This window comes from Apus apus, chromosome 2 (assembly GCF_020740795.1).
Source record: "Apus apus isolate bApuApu2 chromosome 2, bApuApu2.pri.cur, whole genome shotgun sequence".
Lineage (NCBI taxonomy): Eukaryota > Metazoa > Chordata > Aves > Apodiformes > Apodidae > Apus > Apus apus.
The window spans coordinates 49,179,925-49,205,208 of record NC_067283.1 but is presented as its reverse complement, the minus strand read 5'-3'; the positions used below and the strand labels follow the sequence as shown (position 1 = coordinate 49,205,208).

Below are 25,284 nucleotides of genomic sequence, written 5' to 3'. Positions count from 1 at the left end.
AGAGTGGGAAGGTTCCATGTGTGATGTCAGCCTTGTCTACACCTTCACCAGTGGCAACCAATGTTGTTGACTGCTCACAGCCCATGTCCCACAGGGCCTAGATCATGGGACCTGATGGTCATCCGAGGCTGCTGAGAGTCACTGTTACTATTACAAGGATACTTACAATCTTCTTTGGAAGGTTGTGGGAATTGGTTATGGAACACATCTCTCTAGGAATAGGAATCTGTTTGGCTCATAAAAGATAAGGGTATTTGGAATACTCAGGGAAGACTGACTGAGGTAAAATCCTTCCTGACCAACCTGGTTGCCTTCTATGATGTTATGCCTGGCTCTGTGGATGAGGGGGGAGCAGTGAATGTTGTATACTTTGTATACTAAGTAGGCCTTTGACACAATGTTCCACAGAATCTTTATAGCCAAATGAGCAGATATAGCTTGGATGGATGACAGCAAGTTGGGTGGAAAACTGGCCGGTTAACTAGCCTTAAGAGGTAAGGATGTACAGGATGAAGATCAGCAACTAGCAGTGCTTCTCATCTGATATTGAAGTCAATACTATTTGATGTCTGTATCAACAACCTGGCTCATGGGATGGATTACACCCTCAACCAGTTTGGGGGTGCTGCCAAATCAGGGCAGCTGGCTGGTGCACTCCAAGTCAGGGATCAAGGGCATTTGGGGGGATCTGGACAAGCTGGAAAAACAGGCTGACAGGAATCTCATGAAAATCACCAAAGGGAAATGCAAAACCCTGCAGCTGGGAGACAAAAAGCCTGTGAAATGGTATGGGCTGGGTACTGTCTGTCTAGAAAACAGGTTTGCAGAAAAGGACCAAATGGTCCAGAGAAGTTGAACATGAGGCCTGGCAGCCAAGAAGGCCAACCACATCCAAAAGCAGAGGCAAATCTAATCACTCTACCCAACTACCCTAGGAGAGGCAGTAGAATAAGATGGACACACAGGTACTTAGGTAAAGGACAAGAGGCAATGGAAGTCAGCTTCAGAATGGGAAACTCCAGTTAGATGTTAGGAAAAAAAAATTTTCACTGTGGGAGTGGTCAAACACTGGAACAAGGACCTGTAGATGGTGGGATCTCCATTCTTGGAGATATTCAAACTCCACTGGACCAGACACTAAGCAACCTGACACAAGCTTTCCCTGCTCTGAGTGACAGGTTAAAACAGATGACCTCTAGAAGTCCATATTCTATATTAGCCTAGGGCTCTGCAAGTAGGTCAGTCTTTAAGAGCCATGGAAAAAGCTACATTCCCAGGAAAAGTGCAAATTTTACTCCTCTAAGAAGCAAGGTCTCAGGGATATTTAATGCTCTATGTAAGTGCTGAGGATGAGCAGCTCCTTAATGACTTAGAGCTGCTTTTGCCTTCAGGCAACAGCGAGGTTACTGAGTTTCACAGGTTAACATGAATAGTTTGGTTCTGGAAGCCTTCCTTACTCTTACTGAAAGGCAAAATACAACCTACAGGTTAAAGCTTAAGACATTAGGAGAAGGTAGCCTAATTCGGATTCAGTAGCAGACTTGCTAATTGACGTTGAAGAAAACCTCTGAACTCTTTTATGCCTTACCTTCACAGCCTGTAATACAGGACTGCTAGGCTATTACACAGTTGAGGCAAATCCAACACTGTTTTTAATTTTTGCATTGGGGTGTAATGGAAAATATTTCTGCACTTTTGATTTGATGAAAAGTATTACTAATGCCTTTTTTACATTGAACTGGTTGTAAGTTTTAAACTGCAGATCACAAAAATCTTAGAAGAATATTTTCTAAGCTCAACCAGTAATTGGAGCAATAGCATCATAGAATCATAGAGGCTGGAAGGCATCTCTGAAGATCATGGAGACCAACCTTCCTGCTGCAGCAGGAACACCTAGGGCAGATCACATAGGAACGTGTCCAGACAGGTCTTGAAAGTCTCCAGAGAAGAAGACTCCACAACCTCTCTGGGCAACCTGTTCCAGTGCTCTGTCACCCTCACAGTAAATAAGTTTTTCCTCATGTTGAGGTGGAACTCCCTGTGTTGTAGTTTGGTGCCATTTCTCCTTGTCTTATCACACTGAAAAAAGATTGGGCAACTTTTGACACCCTCCCTTCAGGTATTTATAGACATTAATAACGTCCCCTCTCACTCTTCTTTTCTCAAGACTAAACAGCCCCAGGTTTCTTAGCCTCTCCTTGTATGACAGATGTTCCAGTCCCTTAATCATTCTTGTAGCCCTCTGTTGGACTCTTTCAAGTATATCCCCATCCCTCTTGAACTGGGGAGCCCAGAACTGGACACAATACTCTAGATGTGTTCTTACTGGGGCAGATTAAGGGAGGGAGGAGAACTTTCCTTGACCTGCTGGCCACACTGTTCTTAATGCACCCCAGGAGACTACTGGCTCTCTTGGCCATGAGGGTACATTGCTGTCCCATGGATAACTTGTTGTCCACCAGGACCCCAAGGTCCTTCTCCATGGGGCTGCTTTCTAGAAGGTCAACCCCTAATCTATATTGGTGTATGGTGTTTTTTCTCCCCAGGTGCAGGACTTTACACTTATTCTTGTTGAACCTCATTAGATTCCTCTTTGCCCAGCTCTTCAGTCTGTCTAGATCTCACTGAATGGCTGCACAAACTTCAGGTGTATCAGCCAATCCTCCCAGCTTCGTATCATCAGCAAACTTGCTGAGGATACATTCTATCCCCTGATCCAGATCATTGATGAAGATGTTGAATAAGACTGGGCCCAGTATTGATCCCTAGGGAACTCTACTAGTCACAGGTCTCCAACTGGACTCTGCACCATTGATCACAACCCTCTGGGCTCTCTTGTTTAACCAGTTCTAAATCCCCTTCCCCATCTGCTCTTCTAACTCACACTTCCTGAGCTGATCCACAAGGATGTTATGGGATACAGTGTCAAAAGCCTTGCTAAAGTTAAGGAAGACAAAATCCACTGTTCTCCCTGCATCTATCCATTCTGTCACACCACTGTAGATTAGTCAGACATGATTTCTCCTTGGTGAATCCATGCTGGCTACTTCTGATAACCTTCTTTTCTTCCACGTGCTTAGAGATTACCTCCAGAATAAGCTGCTCCATCGTCTTCCCAGGGATGGAGGTGTGGCTGACTGGTCTGTAGTTACCCAGGTCCTGTTTCTTGCCCTTCTTGAAGACTGGAGTGACATTAACTTTCCTCCAGTCCTCAGGCACCTCTCCCATTTTCCAGAACTTTTCAAAGATGTTGGAGAGCAGTCTAGCAATGAGTTCTGCCAGCTCCTTCAGCACTCATGGCTGCATCCCATTGGGACCCATGGATTTATAGATGTCCAGTTTCCTCAATTGATCTTTAACCCAATCTTCTTCAATCAAGGTAAAGTCTTCCGCAGTCCTGAATTTTTCTGTGGTCTGGAAGGTCTGGGAATCCTGAGGGTCAGCCTTAGCAGTAAAGACTGAGGCAAAGAAGGCATTAAGTAACTCCACCTTCTCCATATCCTCTGTCACTAGGGCACCCCCTTCATTCAGTAGTGGGCCCACATTTTCTCTGGTCTTCCTTTTACATCCAATGTACTTGAAGAAACCTTTCTTGTTGTCTTTGACTTCTCTTGTCAATTTTGCCTAAGGCCTTAGCTTTCCTTGTTGCATCCCTATGCCCTCTGACAACATTCTTGTATTCTTCTCAGATGGTCAACCCCTGTGTCCATGATCTATATAAACTTCTTTCTTCCACTTAAATTTGTTCAGTAGTTCCCTGCTCAACCACGTAGGTCTTCTGCCTCTCTTGCTTGATTTCTTACTCCTCGAAACACTCTGATCTTGAGCTTGAAGGAGGTGGTGCTTGAATATTAACCAACTCTCCTGAACCCCCTTTCCTTCCAGTACCCTATCCCATTGGATTTCTCCAAGCAGTTTCTTGAAAAGGCCAAAGTTAGCTCTTCTGAAATCCAGGGATTCGACCCTGCTAGATGCTCAGTACCTGATGCACATGATTCTGAACTCTACCATCTCTTGGTCACTACAATCAAGAGTGCCCCCAACTTTAATGTCTTCTACCAGTCCCTCTTTTTTTGTGAATACTAGGTCTAGTAGAACATCTCTCCTTTTTGATTCCTCCACCACCTGAGTCAAAAAGTTATCATCAATGAACTGGAGGAACTTCCTGGACTGTACCTGCCTGGCTGTGTGGTCTTCCCAGCAGATTGAAGTCCCTCGTGAGAACCAAGGTCTGTGATTGTGAGCCGACTCTCAACTGTCTGCAGGAGACCTCATCAACATCCCAATCCTAATCTGGCGGCCTGTACTAAACACCCAAACAATGTCCCTCATATTCGCCTGCCCTTTAATCTTTACCCATAGGCTCTCAACCCACTCCTCATCTGCCCCCAGGGAAAGCTCAATATGTTCCAGTTGCTCTCTCACATAAAGAGCAATTCCAACACCTCGCCTTACTGGCCTGTCTTTCCTAAAAAGGATATAACCATCCATGACTATGTTCCAGTCATCTCAGCTAACCCGCCATGTCTGAGTAACTGCAATGAGATCATAGCCGTGCGACCACACACAGATCCCTAGTTCTTCCTGTTTATTCTCCATGCTGTGTGCACTAGTGTGTAAGCATTTCAGAGAGGGAAAAATACTAATAGCTTCCTTATGCAACCTGAGGAAGATCAGTTAGGCATCACTGGGGGTAGAGTTTTATTTCCTCCAACTACTGCTTTTAATCTTGTAGAATCTTAGCATAGGGCTAGAATAGAACTTTTAATGAGCTTTTTGGATTTAAAATTCCCCAAGCATACCCTCTTAATTTGGAGGAAAGAGAACATCCTTATTCTAAACACTTTTATTATTCATACTGACACTCCTGGGAATGTATCTTCAAGTTGTTGAAGAGAAATAAGTTTATCCTGCTATATCTTGCATGGCCACCTTTTGCAGCTATTCTGGTGCACCACTGAGAGAGAGCAACATTTTGAAATTAAAGGGGGTGAAGGAATAATAACACCTTTGAGTGTACCTCTGTTGCTCTGCCAGATTTCTGGTAGGAGATATATAAAATGGATAGAATTAAGAATTTTGCCAATAGTGTGTAATGAAGAAGATCATTATAATCTTGGAGCAAATCCCTGCCAAAACTTTCTTCTTTTCACATGCCCTAAGTTCTTCATTTATAAAAAGACTGAGTCAATACTTTACACATATAAAAAGGCTGTAGCATACAAAAAGCCCATGCAGAGTGGGTACTCACATGTCCTTGGAAAACTGCTGTTTGATAATGAGACAGAAGCATTTCAGGGGTACCAGAAAGCATTCAGCCTTTCAGGCTGCCCTGCTTCAGAATTTCTATATATGTATTTTAACACTGCATCATGAGGGAAAGCCCTTCAAGGGCTCCCAGATCAATATATTCACTTCTCAGGTGTTATCTGAGCAACTGAGAAAATGTTGCTGAGAGGCTGAGTGGCCTTTGTACCACAGGAGAGAAATACCTGTATCTACATAGCCACATATGGAACCATAAAGCTCTACATCCAGATGTTTTTTTCACTCTCAATCCAATTAGTTCTCATTCTTCCTTGCACCTATAGCAGCTCACAAGCATTTTGCAATTTTGCAATAATGAGAAATACCTAATATGTATTGCACAGAACAAGAATAAATAAAAAACCTAAATACATCAATGTCAACAGACTCAGTATATGAGGCAATAACAGTTGGTCCAATCATGTTTGTCAGCTCTTGGTGGTTTCTGGGCAATGGGTGACAATTTCAGGAAGCAGAGCTGGGTTGCAGCTGCAGTTCCTCAGCAGCACCTCTCTGCAAAGTCCAGGAGTTGTACAGAGGGAGGAAAGTTCTGCAAAGGTACCCAGAAGAGGAGGCAGACATATAGAAGGGAGTATTTTACCTATCAAATGAGAAGGTTGCAGATCTGGATGGAGCTTAACTGTTCCTGGTGGGAGGTAAGCTTAAAGCAAAGCTGGGAGGAAACATTACAGGATGAAAGTTAAAAGTGCCTCAGGTTTTTAGTCCACTGTGGCAGTTGCAAATGTCAGATTTTGTGAAGTCTGTGGAAGCAAAGTAGAAGGTAGTTTAAAGTGTGGTTTGTGAGTCAGCATTGCCAGGACACCTGGGCTCCTTTTACAACTGCAGCCAGAATTTCATAATCCTTTCTGAAAATTAAATTATTTAAAGAAAATATAAACCAGAAAGGTGAATAGCACTGTTGCTTTTTTACTTATTTATTTTTACTTTCTTTAAGCAAAGAATAAGGAAATGTCTATAATGCTTCTACTAGCTTTCTCATAGGCTTTGATGCTCTTTCATGAAGAGTATATTTTTCAAAATCACCTTAGGAATACAAGTTCCCCTGATAGTCAGAGCGTTGCCAGTTCTGCCTTCGCTTCAGTGCTTTTGGAGAACTTCCCTGACACTGTCAGACAATTGCACAACTCAGCAAGGGTGGCTGGTGAGTGATTTAGTGTCCAGTTCTTGATGAGCTTTGTACAGTTATCTTAGCCACTGGCTATCTGCTCTGTTACTGAATTTTACATCCCTGTTCTCCTGTTGCTCAGCGTGTACAGGAGGCCATTAGGAAGGCGACAAAGGAGTTCTGAGTGAGAGTTTTTGGTTTTTCTTCATTTTATTGGTATTGCAGAGCTTTCCTTCATTAGCCAAAAAGATCAGCTGAGTGGCTTTCTCAGTGTTCAGGGAAGAGAAAATAATGAACTGTGTAATACAGATAAATCAGACCAGATAGAGCTGTGGCTGGAGGACAGAGAAAAGTCACGAGAAGGTACACCAGCAAAAATGACCCCTGCCACCAAATGCACACCAGAACCTGTGTATATTATTCAGGTAGCTATGCAATGGTGTTTGGTTTGGACTCTGCAACTTTGCTGGGTGATCATGTATCAGGTGCATTGTCTTTCTGTAGCAGTACTGGCAGCTTTTTTCTCACCTTGGTGTAAATTCACAGATCCATGCCCCTGCTGCTGAGAAGACAGAAAGTAGCAGAACTGGTACTATTGTGGTTCTCATCTTTGTAACAGCATTATTGGTTGAAGCACACAACTTATAAAAGGGAAAACTAGGCTGCAGGTTTGAAGGACAACAGATACTCCACAATAACTATCCATACACCTGCTGCTGACCACGAGCATCTCACTACAGAAGAGCTTAAATCTCCTCAGTGTTCTTAACACCCATAGAAAAGCATCACTCATTTGAGTATGCTGTTTATTTTTGGTCCCCAAAAATAGGTTATCTGCTGCTCTTCAGGTGGTTAGGCAAACTCAGACTCATCTTTCTAAGAAAACTGCTGCAAAAATTATGCATTATTCAAAAGTGATGCTGAAGGCAGTAGGAAGTGTGATGGCTATTTGAGTTTGCTTTATTACATGATTATATACCATAGGGTTGTGCTTCATTATGGTATATAAAGGAAACGGCCTTTCAAGTACATTGTCAGAAGCAACGAGAGTCAGAGAAGGTTCTGCTTCCCATTTTCAGTGTGAAAAAGCTAGCAACACTAAAAATTGGATAAAATAGTTGGATTCCTGTTACCGTTATGTATAGATTCGTATAATGATGACATTGTCATGACATCCAGCTGATCTTCACAAAGTATCCAAATACCTTTCAAAGCTAGATTGAATAAAGGGACTATAATAATGAGCTGCCACAGATTGTTTCTTAGGTCTTCTTAATGAAATGCAAAAACTTCTGCAGCACAATATTTTATTTTGATAAGTTGCTGCGGGTTTTTTTAAATAATTGTGCTGTTATGAATTTCTTTAAGAGGTAAGAGAGACAATAGCTTGAGCAGAGATATTGCACCAAATTTGCAACTTTGTGATGGTTCTTGTCCACAGAGCCATCCCAGAGGGAGACCATCTCAATCATTTTATCTTAAAGAGTCTCTGGAAAGTGCAGTTGCTCATCATGATACCCATTCTGAAACCGAGAGTAGCTGCATTGAAAAACAAGGCTAGGGCTGTAGATGAGCTTGAATAGAAGAAACAGGGTCCTGATCTTGTATAAGGAGTTGGTGTTGAGGTAGAGGAGACCCTTTGTAGCATGGCTGCTATACATGCACACTGCAGCTGCCCTGATTAGTTGGACCTCCCTAAAAGTAATATCCCAGAAATAAGAGCAGCTGCTGTTCAGCATCTGTGTGACACAGGTGTCTCAGAGATCAGACCATCACTGGGTTTGCCTTTCAGGTAGTCACAGATGATGGGAGGTTTTATATCTCAATTTACACCACAAGGGGACAAATATATTGGTGTGAGTAAGTAGGAGTGGCTTTACATTAGTTCACTCAGTTTGATCTCTCCCAACCTATATCTCAGAAGCTGAGGCACCCACCACCAGCCCTCAAGTTGGTTGTAGAAATGCTCACCTTTCTGCTGCATCCTGGCAGAAGTGATTGCAGGTGTGTAATTTCTGCTGCAGGATATGGCAAGAGGCCTGTCCGCTTGAGCTGTGCATTTCTCAGAGCTTGCTTCTTTTCATTCACTAGCCTCCTAACAGAGAAGAAGCAACGGGTGAAGCAGTTCCAGGAAGAGAGGAACAAGGGAGTAATTCCAAGAATTTGGTTTCACAATCAGGGTTATTTTGAGCATATAAGAAGGTGTTAGTGATAGAGATGGTTTTTGTGTTTTGGACCTAACAAAAAACCAGCCACGTGGCTGTTCACTCACCACCACCACCATCCTCCTACACACACACACACAAAAGGGATGGGAAGGAAAAAGCCAATTAGAAGCTCACCAGAGAGACTGTGACAAGATGGAAGACAGGGTCAAAAAGAACTGCTTGAAGTTTAACAAAGGTACTTGTTAAATCCTACACCTGGGACCAAGTCATCCCATACAGCAGTGTGTGTGTTTGTATGTGTCTCTGGGAGGTCTGACTGCCATGGGCTGCAGCCTTATGGTGTGCCAGCAGGGTGGCCTCACAGCATTGAAAGGAAACCTTCTCAGGGGCTGCATCAGCAAGAGTACAGCCAGCAGGTCAAGGGTGTGATTATTCCACCTTACTCAGCACCTACCGGTCATGCCTGGGATGCTGTGTCCAGGTTTGGAATGCCTGCTTCAAGAAAGACACTGAAAAGCTCTGGAGAAGGCAACTGAAGCACTGGAAATACTACAGCCTTTAAAGCTGGGATAGATTTGACTAGAGGGAATGCCACACCAACATAGATTTATCACTGACTACCTATTTAATGCATAACATGACAGTCTGAATTACACACTCACTTGGTAACATGAATGTCTTCTTTTGTCTATGCCATACAGAAAGACTTCATGAATTTACCCTTTCACCCCTAAAAAAGCATGTGCAGGCTGCTTCTGAATCTGAAACAGGAAAGTTCAGGGAAAAAGTGCTTTAAAAAAAGGCATAACAAAAGACAGTGTTGGAACCTCTCACCAGATTAATTGACTTCTTCCTAACCTAGAATGAGATCTCTGGTACACAGTTGAAATTAAGTTCATGTGAGGATAATCTTAGGTGTGGGAATGGAATGAGCTCAGATGCCAGTAAACTGTCTAGAGGAAACTGAGTCTGAATATTAAATGGAGATAGCTTTTGATACAGAATTCATTATTTTATTGTCAGCTCACTGAACAGAGTGAAATCTTTCTTCTTAAGAGAAATTAAGGGCAAAATAGTTTTAGCCAAAGTAAGAGGCATGAGGAAAATCTGGAGTGGATACCCATTAGGCATTGTTTTATCTGCACTTTTCATTGTGGTAATGGTACTTAGAATTATAGAATCACAGAATGGTCTGGGTTGGAAGGGACTTTAAAGATCATCTAATTCCAGCTCCCCTTCCGTGAGCAGGAACACAACTCACTAGACCATGTATTTTAAAGACCCATTCAACCTGGCCTTGAACACTTCCAAGGATGGAGCATCCACAGCTCCCCTGGGCAACCTGTTCCAGTGTCTCACCGCCCTCACACTAAAGATTTAAATCTCCCCTCTTCCAGTTTAAAACCATTCCCCTTGTCCTATCGCTAAAGAGTCCCTCCCCAGCTTTTCTGTAGGCCACTATGAGGCCTCCCTTCAGCCTTCTCTTATCCAGGCTGAACAATGTCAGCTCTCTCAGCCTGTCTTCACAGGAGAGGTGCTCCAGCCCTCTGACTATTTTGTGGTCATCTTCTGGACTTGCTCCAACAGCTCCATGTCCTTCTCATGTTGGGGGCTCCATGATTTGACACAGTACTCCAGGTGGGGTCTCACAAGAGCAGAGTAGAGGGGGAGAATCACCTCCCTTGACCTACCTGCTACACTTCTTTTGATGCAGCCCAGGACACATCTGGCTTTCTAGGCTTCTAGTGAACATTACCCGCTCATGTTGAGCTTCTCATCAACTAACTCCCTACTTCACAATGAATGGTGAGATGTCTCAGCATGAGGGCTGTGGAAATCACTGAATCGCTTTCAGTTATGATCCAAATTAAATGGTGCAGAGAGAAAAGGAAGCTAGCAATGGGAATCTCTCCTCAGTGAGTTGATGCTTCTCATTTCCACTTCACCAGCACAATTAAACGCAGTAACTGCGTGTTTTATTATCTTAATCTCCCCAAATCCTTAACATCACTGATATCAACAGGAAAGCTATTTTGGGGAGTATCTTTTATGTGAGGAGGTATTCAAATGGGTGCTTAATGTGCTAACTTGAGCACCAGAAGCAATGGGGCAAAAGAGGCATGCTGTTATGGTCAATGTAACAGTTCAGTTGGGAAAACAAAGGGCATGTCACTGCCCTGCTGTGGCTGTTTTGTTTTGGGATCAGAGCTGATATGTGTATGAGGGTATATGCTGCACCACACACTGTTGTACAAACAGTGCTCCACTGACTCCAGGTGGATTTTACTAATATTTTTTTTCTATACATCTATGACATAGGGCTCATAATATCATATAAGAATGTACTATCATTTTGCCTTCAGCTAAGAGGAGTTCATAAGAACTATAGTGAATAATGATGTAAAATATTTGATGCTTATGATTTCCAGTGGTCAAAAAGATATACAGAACATCAGATAACCTGGATGAAATGAAAAAAAATGAAGTTAGGCAGGGAAGCTAATTGATAGTTTATTGTTTTCTGTTCTACTTTTTATAGAGTTCCAAAGACCAACCAAGAGTAAGGGCCCAGTGGTATATTGTTCTGTGCAACAGCAGAGCACAGGGCACTCTGAAACCAAATGAGTAGATTTGGATTTGCAGAGCAGCTTTATGGCCACAAGCAGAATGAGGAGACATATGTCAATGAGGTGGGGAGAGAGGCTAAGGAAAACCAAGCTAAGAGAATAGTGGAACAAAGGGCAGCTGGGGGTATTCTTCCACCTGCACAGCACAGCAGCCCTTACCATAGGTGTTTCTAACAGCTTCTTCTGGCTGGACTTTAGCTGAAACCTTAAATGTTTCAGCTGAACTTCAAATAGGCAAAAATCTTAAAAAATGCATCATTAATAAGCTTATTCCTAACACCATTAACTTCACTCTTTGGTAAATGCACTAGAGATCCTTAACACAAATGCTTATAATTAGCTCAGAACAGAAACCTCTGTTTTTGACAGCAAAATGAACCATTTCAGTCCCAAAAATTTGATGTAACAGGACACTTGCATGCACGCAGTGCCTCATTCCATTATGCAGCCTTTAGTCATGCTGATCAGGAAAGGCTCTTGCAAACTAGTGAACTGAAAGCAGTGTAGAACAACTCCCTTGCAGTCAATTCCTCATTTCTGAAAGAGGCAAGAGGAACCCTGAGTTCCTGTCTAACACAACTGGAGGAAGTCATGTATTTGTGCTTATGCTGAGGTAGGAAAACATCTTCATTATCAATCTAGCTTTGCTTTCTGTCCTGCTCCTAGGCAGAAACTCTTAGACTAATGCAGGGAGGTTTGTTCCTCTGCCAACAGAAACAACACACTTTACCATACTGAATTTCTATGTGTATATATTCCACAAGAAAGTGATCATTAGTAAAATGGTTTTTTCCATGCATTTGATAGAGTTTGTATTACCCCTGCCATCAGAAATAAACGGAAATAAATAATCTGAGAATAAAACAGTCTTAGCAACTGCAGTGAACATTTTGAGGGGGGCTTGTGCTGCAGTCTTTTTTTTTAATGAAAATTCTTCCTTATAACATGCTGCTTGCCTCAGCAGGCAATTAGTGAGAGGCTAGTATGGAGTTCAAACAAATTTTAGCATGAGCACTCTTTTTAGGTGGAGGGAAGGGCTTTTTCTGCTTGGAAAGGCATATATGCATATAAGATCAGTGTGGTACTGCATATATGACTTCACTCTCTGCAGTCTAATGTGATCCTTAAGGCAGGAGAAACACATCTTGTCAATCACCATGTCCCTCCATTTTTTATCCTGGTGAGAACAAGTTCTGATAATAAGTGAATTGCTGGGCTGGATTCCTGATGAAAGGCCTCTCTCCTACTGGTATACAACAGATGTGAACTAGTAAAATCCTGCAGAACAAGATAATATTAAAATTGCTGATAGAGTTCTTCCAAAGGAGGGGAAGGTAGGGAGATAGATAGAAAGGGAAAAAGACTGTGTCCACACCATTCTGACTCATGTACCTCTAAGCAATATTTTTTTTTAATACCCAGGGATAATGACTTTCAAAGTGGGTATTTTTTCCCCCCTAAGTTAGAAAACAGAACCAGGGAGAGGCCACCAGTTGTACTTCAGAGGAGCTTGGATTTATATCTCTGCTGCACAGAGATGTGTGAAACGAGGAATTGCAAGTCACATATTCTTCCCTGTACTTTTCCAAAACATGCTTTCAGATGTGTCACAGGCAGTATTTCTCACTCACAGGATGCCTTACACTGCCTGGGTGACAGTCACAAAACACAATTGCTTCAGAACCCAGATAGAGACATTAGCTACAAAATGCTTTTGGCTGTTATTGACACCGAACACTTTTCCTTTTGCAGATAATTAATCTCTGTCTATTCAAGTGCTTTAAATAGTAAGATGCCTTAGAAATTAGAGTAAAAAATATAATTGTGTTGGTAGCAGCTTAGAGTTATTCACTTTAACTGTGTGCTGCCTTTCAGCTATTCATATTAGCAGCTGATCTTTTACTTAATGATAAATTGCAACTGATCTGTCACAACTACAGCTGAATGACTGATCCAGCCAGTTTTACATGCTAGGAACAGGCCCACATCTGGCACTGGGAGGGACTCTGAGCAGATCTGGGCTTTGTGTAAGGAGCACAAGCTGTAGAGAACGATGCTCTCCCTGTACCTCATCCTTTTTCCTAGGAAGCAGACACTGCCTATGCTTGAGAACATTGCTCCAATCTACCCTGAGAAAAGGTCTGAGGAACAGGCAACCAACACGTGGTGTTGGTCAGCCCACCAGTACTACTCTAACCATCTCCCAGTAAAACAAACATGACAGTATGGGATTTTCTCAAGTTTAGGGAAGGATAGATTAGATCAGATCAGTTTTCAAGAAACTGAACCTTGTTTAATCTGACCAGCCTCCTGGTATCTCTACTGCAGGATTTTGGAAGGTGATTTCAGAGAAAGCTGTCTTTGTGCAGTAGTTGTGATTGGCTGCTTTATATCCAGGCACAAATCAAAGGGAAAAGCAAAAAAAGCAGGGCCTTGACCTGCTGTCCCACCAGACTCAGAGGTGTCACTGGTGAAAATAGAATTGAACAGCATTAAAATTACACACTGGAGAGGAAAATTAGGCTCATGGCTTATTGCAAGACTAATATAGAACTATGGGACAATGTTTTGGCTGGTATAAACAGGCTTATCTTTATTAATATAAACAAAGTTTCCATTATGGATCTAAATATATAAAAGGAACAAAGAAGGTTAGATACCAGTAAGCACTGAAGTAGTTTTTCAGTAATTCAAGTCCTGATAGCTTCATGAATGTGATGGGGAGCAGAGTCCAGCTCTTTTGATGTAAAAGAAAATTATATAATTAGGAAAACGTCACTACTTCCAATAGTTGTCTGGCTGGCAGAAGTCTCATCAACTGTCTAGTAAAGCTGATTTATTCAGATAACTGTCCCTCGCACTTTGGGGAATATTTCAAAACTCACCCTTAGCAATCACAGGTTTAGAGACCCTTCTGGGGGCCTGAAACTCTGCTATCAACATCAGCCAGGTATTTTCAGGAGTGTCACTCCAGCTTTTCCCTTAACTAACTAAAAGAGTCCACACTAACTAAAAGTTAGCTACAGTGAATTTCAGGTGTTCAGGTGTATCACAATTTTTGCTTTCTGCCACCTACATAAGTGAAAGAAAGGAGTAGTTTTCCAGAAGACCTAACCACCACACCTGCATGCCTCATACTACCCTGTATGGTCCACTTCTGAACTAGCACTTCAAATCCTTGAGTCTTGGCACAAAAAAGGTAGAAAAACAGAACACCTGGGTTGCCATGGTTATTCTGTATACACCACCAAGTTCAGAACAGCTGAAAAATCACTAGCAGCATGTATTATGCCTGAGCAAAAAGGACACAGTTCTCTTTTCTCAAGGACCTTTCATGCAACCCGGAGTAAAGGAGCCTTGATGCTACTCAGATCTCAGAACAAGTAGTCCTTGAAATCTGGGCCAGACTCTCAACTATTATTAAACAGTCTTGACCCATGAAACTGTTGCTGTAATGCAAATTAAATCTAGGTGAAGGTCTTATCCAAGTGATACAGCAGTATTGTGCAAACCCACTTTCATACTTCTTGATTTTGGGGTATTGTTAAGACCATCAGCAATTACTCAAAACTTACAAAATACATTAATTTCTACCACCTGTTTAAATTCAGTTGGTGTGTGATGTTCTAAAATAACTACATGCTGCCACCAGCTCAGTACATTACTGGTGAAAATCTATGCATACCAGTCTGGAGTCTATTCTTTGAACTGCAGTGAGAGAAACATACTCCAGAGATTATACATGCTGTTGCTAAATCTTGGGCAAAATTGCACCAATTTAGCAGGGAAAATGAATTGCAAACATGTGTATTAAGCTTTCTATACCTATCTAGGTTTTGACACTAACTACAGCTTAGAGAAGAACAAAAATAATGTCCCAGACCATATTCTGATATTTTAATATTTATTTTAATCCTGGGTCAGTGCAAGGATTGAAGATTTGCAGAATGCAAACATATGGAAAGAAATCAACCTGGAAAAATATTATGTAACTTATATAACTCCCACATTCAGATGCTCCCTGCCAGTTTTTAAGGTATCTTGGATTTCTTCCCACTATTAATTGGGATGTATTTATTCTAGAACAAGACCTACAAGAAGCCAAAGCAACATGACTGACTTGAAAAGGTACAGGACTTGATTCAAGGATATCTCAGCTTTAGATCTGACTTTGCAACAGCATTCAGCTTTTAGCTGCAGCGTGGGGAGAATGATATGCATACCTTTCAACAGAGCTTTGAGATCAACTGCAGAAAGGTACTAGGTAAGTGCTAAGTATCGTTATTCTTATTAGGAGGACTTCTCAATATTATCTGAACAGCTTTTCAGCTGTTAACCGCTGTTGAAATTGCAAAATGCAAAAAGACATCTCCAACACATACCAGTCTGTTGTGAATGACCACACCCTTGTGTTTTTTTAACCAAATGTGAAGCAATAGGATGTAGTCAGTTAAAATGTTCTTATGTAAGTTTATATGTAAATGCTGAATGTTAATACCTTTGCTTTCAAAACTATTGTACTCAAATATAACTGTGTGCTAAGACAGAAATGTGTTAAGCCTACAGGGGGGCAAAACTGGCCTTGCACAGACTCCCCACAGATTCTCAGCCCTGCAGTAAGACATCTTTTCCCACACAAACTACACAGCAACCACTGCTGCTGGTGAGCCTTCGCTAATTTTAAAAAAATAAAATTTTCAACTTTCATTTTGCTAGCATGGTCCAGGTGTAGCAATGGCACTGAGTCCCGAGATGCTGAGCTACAGTCTTGGCAGAAAGCATGGCTGAGACCATGTTACTGGGCTTTAGGGTGAGCTTCATTTAGTTCCTTGCACTTTAGTCTATCCTTTAAACATATCCAAACCCATTCTCAGTTACAATATAGATCATACTTTGCTCCTGTCCTACCCTGTCTTCAAAAAACACTCTTTGAAATTATCCCTTCCACTCTGGAGAATAACCTTTCCAAATGACTGTCTTTGTAATCTGTGGGGTTTGCATCTGTGTGTACATGTGGTAATTTTAGGCAGTAGATGAATTTAACTGTTCAGCAATGGGAGGCTTTGAAGACCTCCTGTGGCTAAGAACTAGCTGCCAATTAGGAGGGTCATGTGTTAAATTCACCAACAAGCTGCTCCACCAGGACATGGCATGACTGGTAGGGAATAGTAACACACAAGCAAGAGGGTCATTTCTTCCCTCTATGAACTCCTCATGGGGAATGCAACTAAAAATCTCCCTGAGGTTGTGTGCTTATGGGCAGCCCTGCCACCACACAGCTGAGGCCCACGGTAAGCTCAAAGAAGGAAGTAAGGCAATGACTATAAAATACCAGGTGTTTTTCTTTTTGTTCTTAGAACTTAACATATAATGAAGAGCCAAGTAAACAACACTTTGAAGAGAGGAGACAAACTCTAATCTGTAAGTGTACACACAACGATCAAAAGCCTTGGTTTGCAATGCTCTCAAAGCAATGTTTTTAACTGCAGAAAAAAATATCCAATTGCCTAGTTGTTTTAGTTTGAACACATTTTAAAGCTTTTCGGTGCAACTGTTTTTGTCACCGCTTCTTGCAGTTTCCTAGTACAGGAAAATATTGCTTCATCTTCTTTCATATTACTATGCTGTAGTTCTACACTGCCTCATAAATTAGGCACACAATTCATTTTGTTTTAATCCATTTTTGTGTGTATGTTTGATGTCACCCAAACTCTGTAAAGACCAGAAGATTAAGTTTGTTGTCTTTGATAAGATAGAGCTAGGACAGTAAACAGTTATTTTTAGGAAGGTCGTATGATTTCAATTTCGATTTTCAACAGCAGAAATCTTTTTTTAGAAAAGAGGACTAAACATGTTTTTCCATCCCATTTGTTCTTCAGTAGACTGGATTAAAACTAAAAAATATCAGTATACGGATAACATGGCCTGTAAGACAAGAGTTAATGAGCTAGTGAATGAGCTAAAGGAATCACTAAAAGTTGTTTGGAAAAAAGTCAATATATAAATGTAAACACCCACTTGATATTTCATATTTTTAATTTGCAATGTTTTCCTTTAGGCAGACATTTATACTTCAAACTTCAGGTGTGCATGATTATTTTGAAAGAAAGAGAGTTCTGTAATTATTGTAGTGGCATAGCCTGCATTACCATAACACAGCAAGGAATTAGAGCAAATCGAAAAGCAATTACAGTGCTCTCAACAGAAAGCATCTCTGAGACTAAATGAGGACATTTGTGAAACAAATTCATGTTTTAAACACTCCTGTTAAATAATATTTGTATTCTGCACTGCCTCCAACCTAGTCTAGTTCAGTGCAGAAATGTCAGTTCTGACAATCATTTTTCCGTTTTATTAAGTCTGTCAAAAATATAGATCTTTCACTCAAATTGAATTTTTTTTCCCCTTCCAAATTCAAATGAAACTCCTCGGTTGGGTGCATGCAGCCTGCAAAAGCTTTTTCTGCAGAACTCAACTGTTGTAACACATGAAAATCTGTGTGAAGCCTGCCAGTCTCTCGGCAGATATACCCAGAGGAATAAATTTTGCCAACACTGGTTATACAGAGAGCAGACCTCGTTCTTTGGCAGAGATTGTAAGACTGTCATCGTTTTTGATAAATGAGGTTTTGGGGTTTTTTAATAAGTTGACATAATGTTGATGTAACATAATGGTGACTGATGAACCTGGTTGGGAAAATAGTAAGCAATGAAGGGAAAAAGCCAGTGACAGGATGGTCTGCATTGCTTAGTTAGGTGCAAACTAGCAACATGCATTTTACCACTGTCAAATGCAAAGTTGTTAATCTAAGAACCGAATAGGATCACAAGGCTGGTGGAGGCAGTGCACAAGTATAAATGGGGATGAAGAGAAAAAAGTATCTTCTGTCTCTTATCTCTACTTATTTCCTAATATCTGTAGAGAAAGCCAACATTTGACAAAGGGTTTTTAAATCTGAAAGCAAAACTAGAAGTACATACTACATCTGGAAGCTGGGGTTGCTCAAATTCCAGCTAGAAATATTGAAATATTGTTAAAACCTCTTTTTTTTTTTTTTTTTTTACAGTAACATAAATGAGAAACAAGTTACTGAAGGTCAGAATGATTTCTTATTTTTTTATTCGGAAAATGTTGTCAGAGACTGAAACGTTTTCAAAAATGACATGATCTGGTGGGAAGACAGCAGTCCAGGGAAGTCTTGTGGACTGTACTGTGTGGAAAATCACAAGAAATTAATGTGATGGCCTTATCCATACTGACAGCTTCTGAATCTTGAACACAGAAGAAACTTCTTGCTGATCATATTCCTGTAAATACCCAGCAGCTGGCCTTTTGGCAATCAGCCTCCTTTGTCAAACTAAACCACAGCCATTTGGGCAATTGTCCCCAAGCCCTTGGCACTAGCAAATGTCCCTTTAACGGCTATGGCATTCAGATGAAGTGGTTGCCCATGATTGCCTCATGGCTCTTCAAAGAACATGACTGGCAGAAGTCTAGCCAAGTGATGAGAAGCTTAATACAGAGGAAGACTAAACCTTGCTCCAAAACTTGAGGAGTATCACTGAACTAGCAGTAGTTAGGGGGTGTATGAAGGCACAGAAACAAGAGCTTCTCCTTGAGGAGAAACTCTCTAACTTTGGATGCACAATGGGATGAGTCCTCTTGGCACTCCTTCCATTCTTATAGATGTCAAGAGCTAACAGTGTCCAGGGAGGGAAGCCTCCTGGGTGAGGCAACATTGCAAAGTACCATCCTAAAGGAGCTCCTTGGTGCTTCAGACATCGTTTCAAGCCAGGGGTTGTGTGGGGAGGAGGGAAGAAGGGATGAGACTGAACTGCAACCCTGTGACCAGGATACAGCCACTTTGTAAAATGCGAAGTAATTATTTGATAGTTTAAAAAGCTAGTTTTAAGCAATCTGGATTCAGTACTGAAGCAATGTTGTTACAGCTGGCAAGAGCTTACACCAGCTGACATAGGCAAGAGGCTAAGCAGTGTGGGGGAAGACCGTTCCTTAGATAGCTTGATACCACTCTCAGTGGTCTCTTCTATTGTCCCTCCTCTGCTGTGAGATATTTCCCAGCTCTTGGAGACTTTTATAGTTCATATTTCCACTGAGGTTCAGTGTATAGCCAAATGTTATATAATTAGTCTCTTGTAAGACCTGTATTCATTCTTGTTCCATGTGCCTTCTGTAAAATTCTGGCCAAAGGACTTGTCAGTTGTATTTCAGGTCAGTAGGTTATAGCTATATGAATGTCAGCACAATAGGAAACCTCATTTCACCAGAAAGCAGTGTTTCCTCTGTGAAACAGACCCTGTGTCGTGCTATACTCTGTATTCATCATACAATGATGTATCAGTGGGATGCCTGGGGAGCTGATCAACTCATATCAGAGCTGCCAGTAGCTTTTGTTTGAAGATTAATGAAAATGAGGTTTCCTGCAGAATCTTACAATGAAAGGATTTAACAATGACTACAAAATTCTGCAGAAGCCTGGACTTCAGTGTCTTGGTGGCTTATGTGCAGACAGAAATAGGTCTCTTGCTGTTCTCTTATTAGGAATATCTGAGGAAAATGTCAGTTATCTGACTTCTGCTTATCTGTCCCTTAGTGCCTTCAGTTCAAGGTTCACCGCTGAGCCCGTAAGGGTGAACCTTGAGGGATCCTACCTCTGCCAGCACAGTCCTGCTGCTGGGGCTGCTGACACCAAGCCACATTTCCAGCCCATTGCCTCTAGGGCTGTGGCACTTTTTAATCTTTATGTACTCATTTTAAATTAAAACAGTGTGATAACGCCACTTTTTGAGAGACATCTTTTCAAAGGTTAACAACTTGGAGGAACTGATGAACAGGTATTGGTAATCCTTTCTGGCTTGCACGGTGGTGAGGCTGAAAAGCAGCATCTCAGAAAAGAGAAGAGAACTGGAAGGAATTTGCATGGTTTCTGATGCAAGAGCTGCAGTGTGCCAATCTGCAGTGCCTTTGAGAAAAGACTCTTTCATTTCAACCCATTTTACTTCCCCTAGTGCACTGGAATTAGGTGTCCACATAACTCTCAAATGCAGTTTCAAACCGTAAAGGTCAGTAAGTGCCAACAACCAGCACATCACTTTGACATAGAGCAGTTAAATTTGTTTTGAACAGTGATATTTATGTTGATTATAATAAAATATCTGGAGTCTTAGATGCATTGGGATACCTAGAGAATAACTAACTTTTCAATGTGTAAAGATATCTTGATTACTGTAGGAGTGAATGCTTAGAAGTATTGCTAAGAGACAACAAAAAATATCTGAGGTGCATTGCGGATATGCATTCCCCACTGCAAGAGAAAATGGTTTATAAACTGTTGCAGGTATTTCCTTTTCCACAAAAGAGAGAACTGCTTAATAACTTTTTTACCCTCCTATCTTTTGGAAGTATGTGCTACCTAAAAATAAAACACGCTGAAATACCAATTGTACAAAGAAATAGAGGAACTACTTTGTGAAGTCAACAACATTGCAGTATTAAAAGAAAACCTGCAAAAATTCAGAAGAAAATCCCCTCTTGTGTTGTGGGACTCACCAGTGAAAGGGATGACATATCAGAGTCAGCTCTTAGTAACAGTTCAGGTAGCAGCAGCAGTATAAGTGGGATAGTGCAGAGCCAAGGACTGTTCAATTCTCCCTGCTTCTTTTCTGGGCATCCTCTTGGTCCTTTCAGAGATGCAAATATGCTTCAGAATGCCAACCTACATGAACCTTTCCTCCCCCACCCCCAATCTTGTAGTACATAAAAAACCCACCAGAAGTTACATTTAGAACTATAAGAATTGTATTTAATCTCTCTTTGAAACAGTAATGCATTAAAAATATATAGCATACTTAATAAATTTACTGTTATCTAGCCTCAGATTGGGCCAGGCAGACTTATATGCATTGACACAGGATGTCCCTCCTAACATTTTTTAACAGCCTGTTTTGTAACACCCGGTTACCACATATAAGATGAGAAACGGCCCCAAGCAGCAGGACACCACTGCCCACAATACTCGGTCTAGCAGGATCTGAGCAGGATCTCTGTGGAGCTCCATGGAGCCTGGGTATCCATGGTGTTTAATCTCTTACTCAGATAAACTGTCCATGGAGAAGAAGTTTGCTGTAATGTGTGCAAAACTCAGCTCTGGGTCACAAACAAAATGTGTTGTTTTGATAGAGCAACATATGGTTGTTATCTGGCTTTGGGAAGGGCAGATATAGGCTGCAACTAAACAATCCGATTAATTTGAACTATCTCTAATCTTCAGTGCAAAAGCATGCAGATGCTTAGAAGAGAGAATAACTAGAAAGAAAGAGCTCAAAACCACAACAATCATGTCACTTCTCCAGGGATCTCCCCACATATTAATAATTCATGCATGTTTTTAAGGGTATGGCTAGCAATGTCTTAAGGACTAGAGCAGCTTCTCTGCCTGGCCTTCTCAGCCATTTTTTTCTAGTCTGGAGGATGTTTGGATAGAACTACTGGTAACAGCTTGTGCCAGCTGTGAGATTCCAGGATTATCCCTTGAGCAAGATAGAAAGCTCTGCTGGCTTTTCAGGTGGGCTGTCTCATTCCTCCCTTAGCTTAGTCTTTATGTATTTTTTCATTTCTAGAATATGCACAAGGAAGATTTCAGGAACATGATGGAAGAGAACAGAAACAGCAGTGACTCCTCCTCCTTCACTTACAGCAGCACCATAAGTGCCATACTGATTACTGCCTACTCGGTTGCCTTTGCAGGAGGTGGGATTGGGACCATCATAATGTCGTTTGTGCTGGTCAAGATGAACACTCTGTCTGTGACCACCACAGCTATCATAAACCTGGTTGTTGTGCACAGCCTTCTCCTCTTCACAGTGCCCTTCCGCCTGCACTACTATGTCAACAAGAAGTGGGTGTTCAAGATGCCATTTTGCAAACTGGTGAGTGCAATGGTGCACATCCACATGTACCTGACCTTCCTGTTCTATGTGATCACCCTGGTGATCCGGTGGCTCATCTTCTTTCAATGGAAGGACAAGGTGGAGTTTTACAGGAAGCTGCATGCCATTGCATCAAGTGCTGCCGTGTGGGTCTTCGTCATGGTCTTTGTGGTACCAGTCCTGTACTTTGAGTACGGACGCTCAGGCTCATACAATGATACGACATGCTTTAAGTTCCACAACGAACTAAAGCAGGATACTGTGAAAGCCCTGAACTACACTATAATTGCAGCTGTTGCCTGCATTACTTGTGTCCTCTTGGCCCTGCAGATTTTCATCCTGGTAAAAGTGGCGAGAAAACTTTCCACCTCCCTCTGGTCACACCAAGAGTTCTGGGCCCAGGTGAAAAACCTGATTTTCATCTGCGTCATCATAATTTGCTTCCTTCCCTATCACCTCTTTAGGGCTTACTACATACAGCACGTGAGTGATTTTGACCAGTTAGAAAGCTACAATGAAATTTTTTTGAGCCTTACTGCCCTCAGCTGTCTGGACCTGCTCTCATTCGTGCTGAGCGGAAGCCGCCTCTTCAAGCAAAACGTGGACATGCTCCGCAGGATGTTGTCTTGCTGCTAGCATCAACCTCCTGCACTGTGCATGGACCTGGACCTGGATGAGCATGCTGCTGGACAGGATGGGCCTTGGAAACAGCATAACACACTCGCCCAGGGCTCTGCCCACCTGCTCCCCCAAATAATGAGGTGAAACACATCTGGTGTCTCAGCTGGTAAATGGGGAAGTTACCTCTGGGCTTTCTTCTCTATGCTTCCTAGTAAGTTGCAGATGCACCTGGAGGAGTGGGAGGAAAGGGAACAGACTCTTCCTTCTTTTTGTCTGTACATCAAAGGTTGTGAAGTCAAAGGCCACTCAAGGCCACTCAAGAAAATTTGCTACGTATATAGAAACACAAATAGAAAAGCAGGGGTTTTTTTATGGAACAAGATACAGATTTCTGAAACATTAAGATCTACTTATTTTCCTACATAGATTTCTTATTTATTCACCACAAGCTCTCATAAAAAGGAGGGAGGCTATTGTTCCTTCTGAGTAGGTTTGTTTCCTCACTCACTGTAAATACAAGCATAACTTCCTAATTGAACTGAACAATTAAACCAACTCTTTAAAAAACAAACCAGCAATAAATATTTATTTCTTAAAAAGGTTTTCTCAAAGTCATTTTTGGAGAAAAGAGTATTGTTCTCTTTCCCACATTATGAAAACGTCTCCAACAACAAAAACTGCACATTGTTACTGAAAGCAACATAGCTAAGTTCAAAAAAGCACATATTTTTATTTACAGAACTGTTCAATCACAAAAAATATTTAACAGTGGTGATCATTTTATTTAGATAGTTCAGACAGCAGTTGCCCTCTCTTAAAAAGTCAAATATTTAAGGACTCCAAACTAGTAATGACTTTTTCTCCTACACTGATTTTGTGCAATTCTGAAGTTTATAATGAATTACTTGCAGTATTTTTAGCTTCAAATCACTTATATCAATTTAGTAGTACTAGTAGAATAAATTCATTTGGTACTGCTTGAATTGAATGGATGGAAAGAGCTAATAAACCTGGTGTAGCTGAAAAGCTTAGTACATCTCAGTAAGACATTGTGAGTTGCTACCTCTGAAGAATTGAATTCCATGTAAAAAGAGAAAAAAAATCAACAAAATAATTATCTGAAAGATATCCAGGCTTTCATAGCTCAGCTGCTTTACACCTGTACCAAAAGAAGAATTTAAAGCTTTAACTGCTATAACCCAAGACAGCAATTGCTAATTCTTCTTTCTTCTTCTTTCCATCTGCATAAGGTCACTTTTTTTTTTTTTTCCCCTAGAGTCAGTGTAATAATATTTTAATCATTTGACAAGCTAGAGGTTATCAGCTGATTGATTTCCAGTGACAGACTCTCCTCATGATGTTGTTGAAGACCACCTTTTCATACTTCTGATTCTTCCCATTCCTTTGTACTTCACATTCAACACCTCTTGCTCGTCAGACAGCAATCAAATAACTATTGGTTGATTTTGCTGTATCTGTACAATCTTACAGCTTTGTTGCCACCAGAAATGATGGTTACTTTTTAGGATTCCGTATCCGCTATAGCCTTGTCTTTCTTCTCGCTTCAAGCTCCTCTGTATCTCGAGAGGTCTATTAATGAGAAAGTATTTTCAGATCAGAGTCCAAGTAATGCCATATAGCACCAAATGCTGGAAACCATTGAAGTTCACAACACAAGTGAGATGTGGGGGTGCTCTCATGGCCCACCCTTGACACATAGCCTGAATCACAGCAGCTGTTAAGGTAGAAATGTGAGAGTCTGCATTGTGTGTGGATCTGAGACAGAAGTGAGAAGGTGTTTGCCCCAAAATGATAATGGTAAAGAGGAAAATGACTACTTGATGGATTCAAGAGTAGTCGGAGAACTACAGAGACTCATAACATGGAAGGAGTCAACTTGACTGTGTAGTTCATTGTTAGGTAATTATGTGTCATTTAGAAAGCAATGAAGTGCTCTGACCAAATTTGTTTTAAAACTGTATGAACGAAACAGTTTTTCCTTGTGGCAGGGGAAAAGATGGAAGATGACACAACATTTTTGTTTCCTTCTTAGCAACATTGCTGTTGGAAAAAAATACCTTGCACGTGTCCTGCAGGCACTGGAAACCTTCGTGACACTATTACAATCCTTCTGTCATAATAAAATTGTTATCAAACAAAATTATTAAGTGCTGAAAAAGTTAAGCAAGTCTTTCCTGGAAATATGCATATAAATGAAAAATATTTTGTGTCTGCATTTTGCAAGATTTAAAAAAAAATAAAACTTGAGTTTACAAACAGTATCTCCTGAACACACAGCTTAACCAGTCTTGGTCGTGTATGTCTTAAAATCACAAGTTATTTCATTCTTGTGAAAATATACATATTTGCAATACCCTGCACCATAGAGTCACAAAAATGCTATAGAATCATAGAACACCAGGATGGAAGGGACCTCAAGAATCATCTGGTCCAACCTTTCATAATAGATATTGGAGGAGAGGTGG

At 41.2% G+C, this 25,284-nt stretch overlaps 1 protein-coding gene across 2 annotated transcripts; it reads left to right on the top strand.

The window, feature by feature from the left end:
- Window positions 1-5,824: 5,824 nt before the first annotated feature.
- LOC127381076 (probable G-protein coupled receptor 141) lies at window positions 5,825-23,369 on the top strand. Of its 2 annotated transcripts, none has more exons than XR_007888648.1 (3): window positions 5,825-5,963; window positions 15,312-15,492; window positions 16,586-16,649. XR_007888648.1 is itself a non-coding variant. In XM_051610877.1 (3 exons), the coding sequence occupies exon 3, from the start codon at window positions 21,872-21,874 to the stop codon at window positions 22,811-22,813; it is 942 nt and encodes a 313-aa protein (XP_051466837.1). In that variant the 5' UTR covers window positions 5,825-5,963; window positions 15,312-15,492; window positions 21,869-21,871; the 3' UTR covers window positions 22,814-23,369. The 2 variants fall into 2 exon arrangements, 1 of the variants encoding a protein (XP_051466837.1); XM_051610877.1 differs by lacking the exon at window positions 16,586-16,649 and adding an exon at window positions 21,869-23,369.
- The last annotated feature ends 1,915 nt before the right edge of the window (window positions 23,370-25,284 follow it).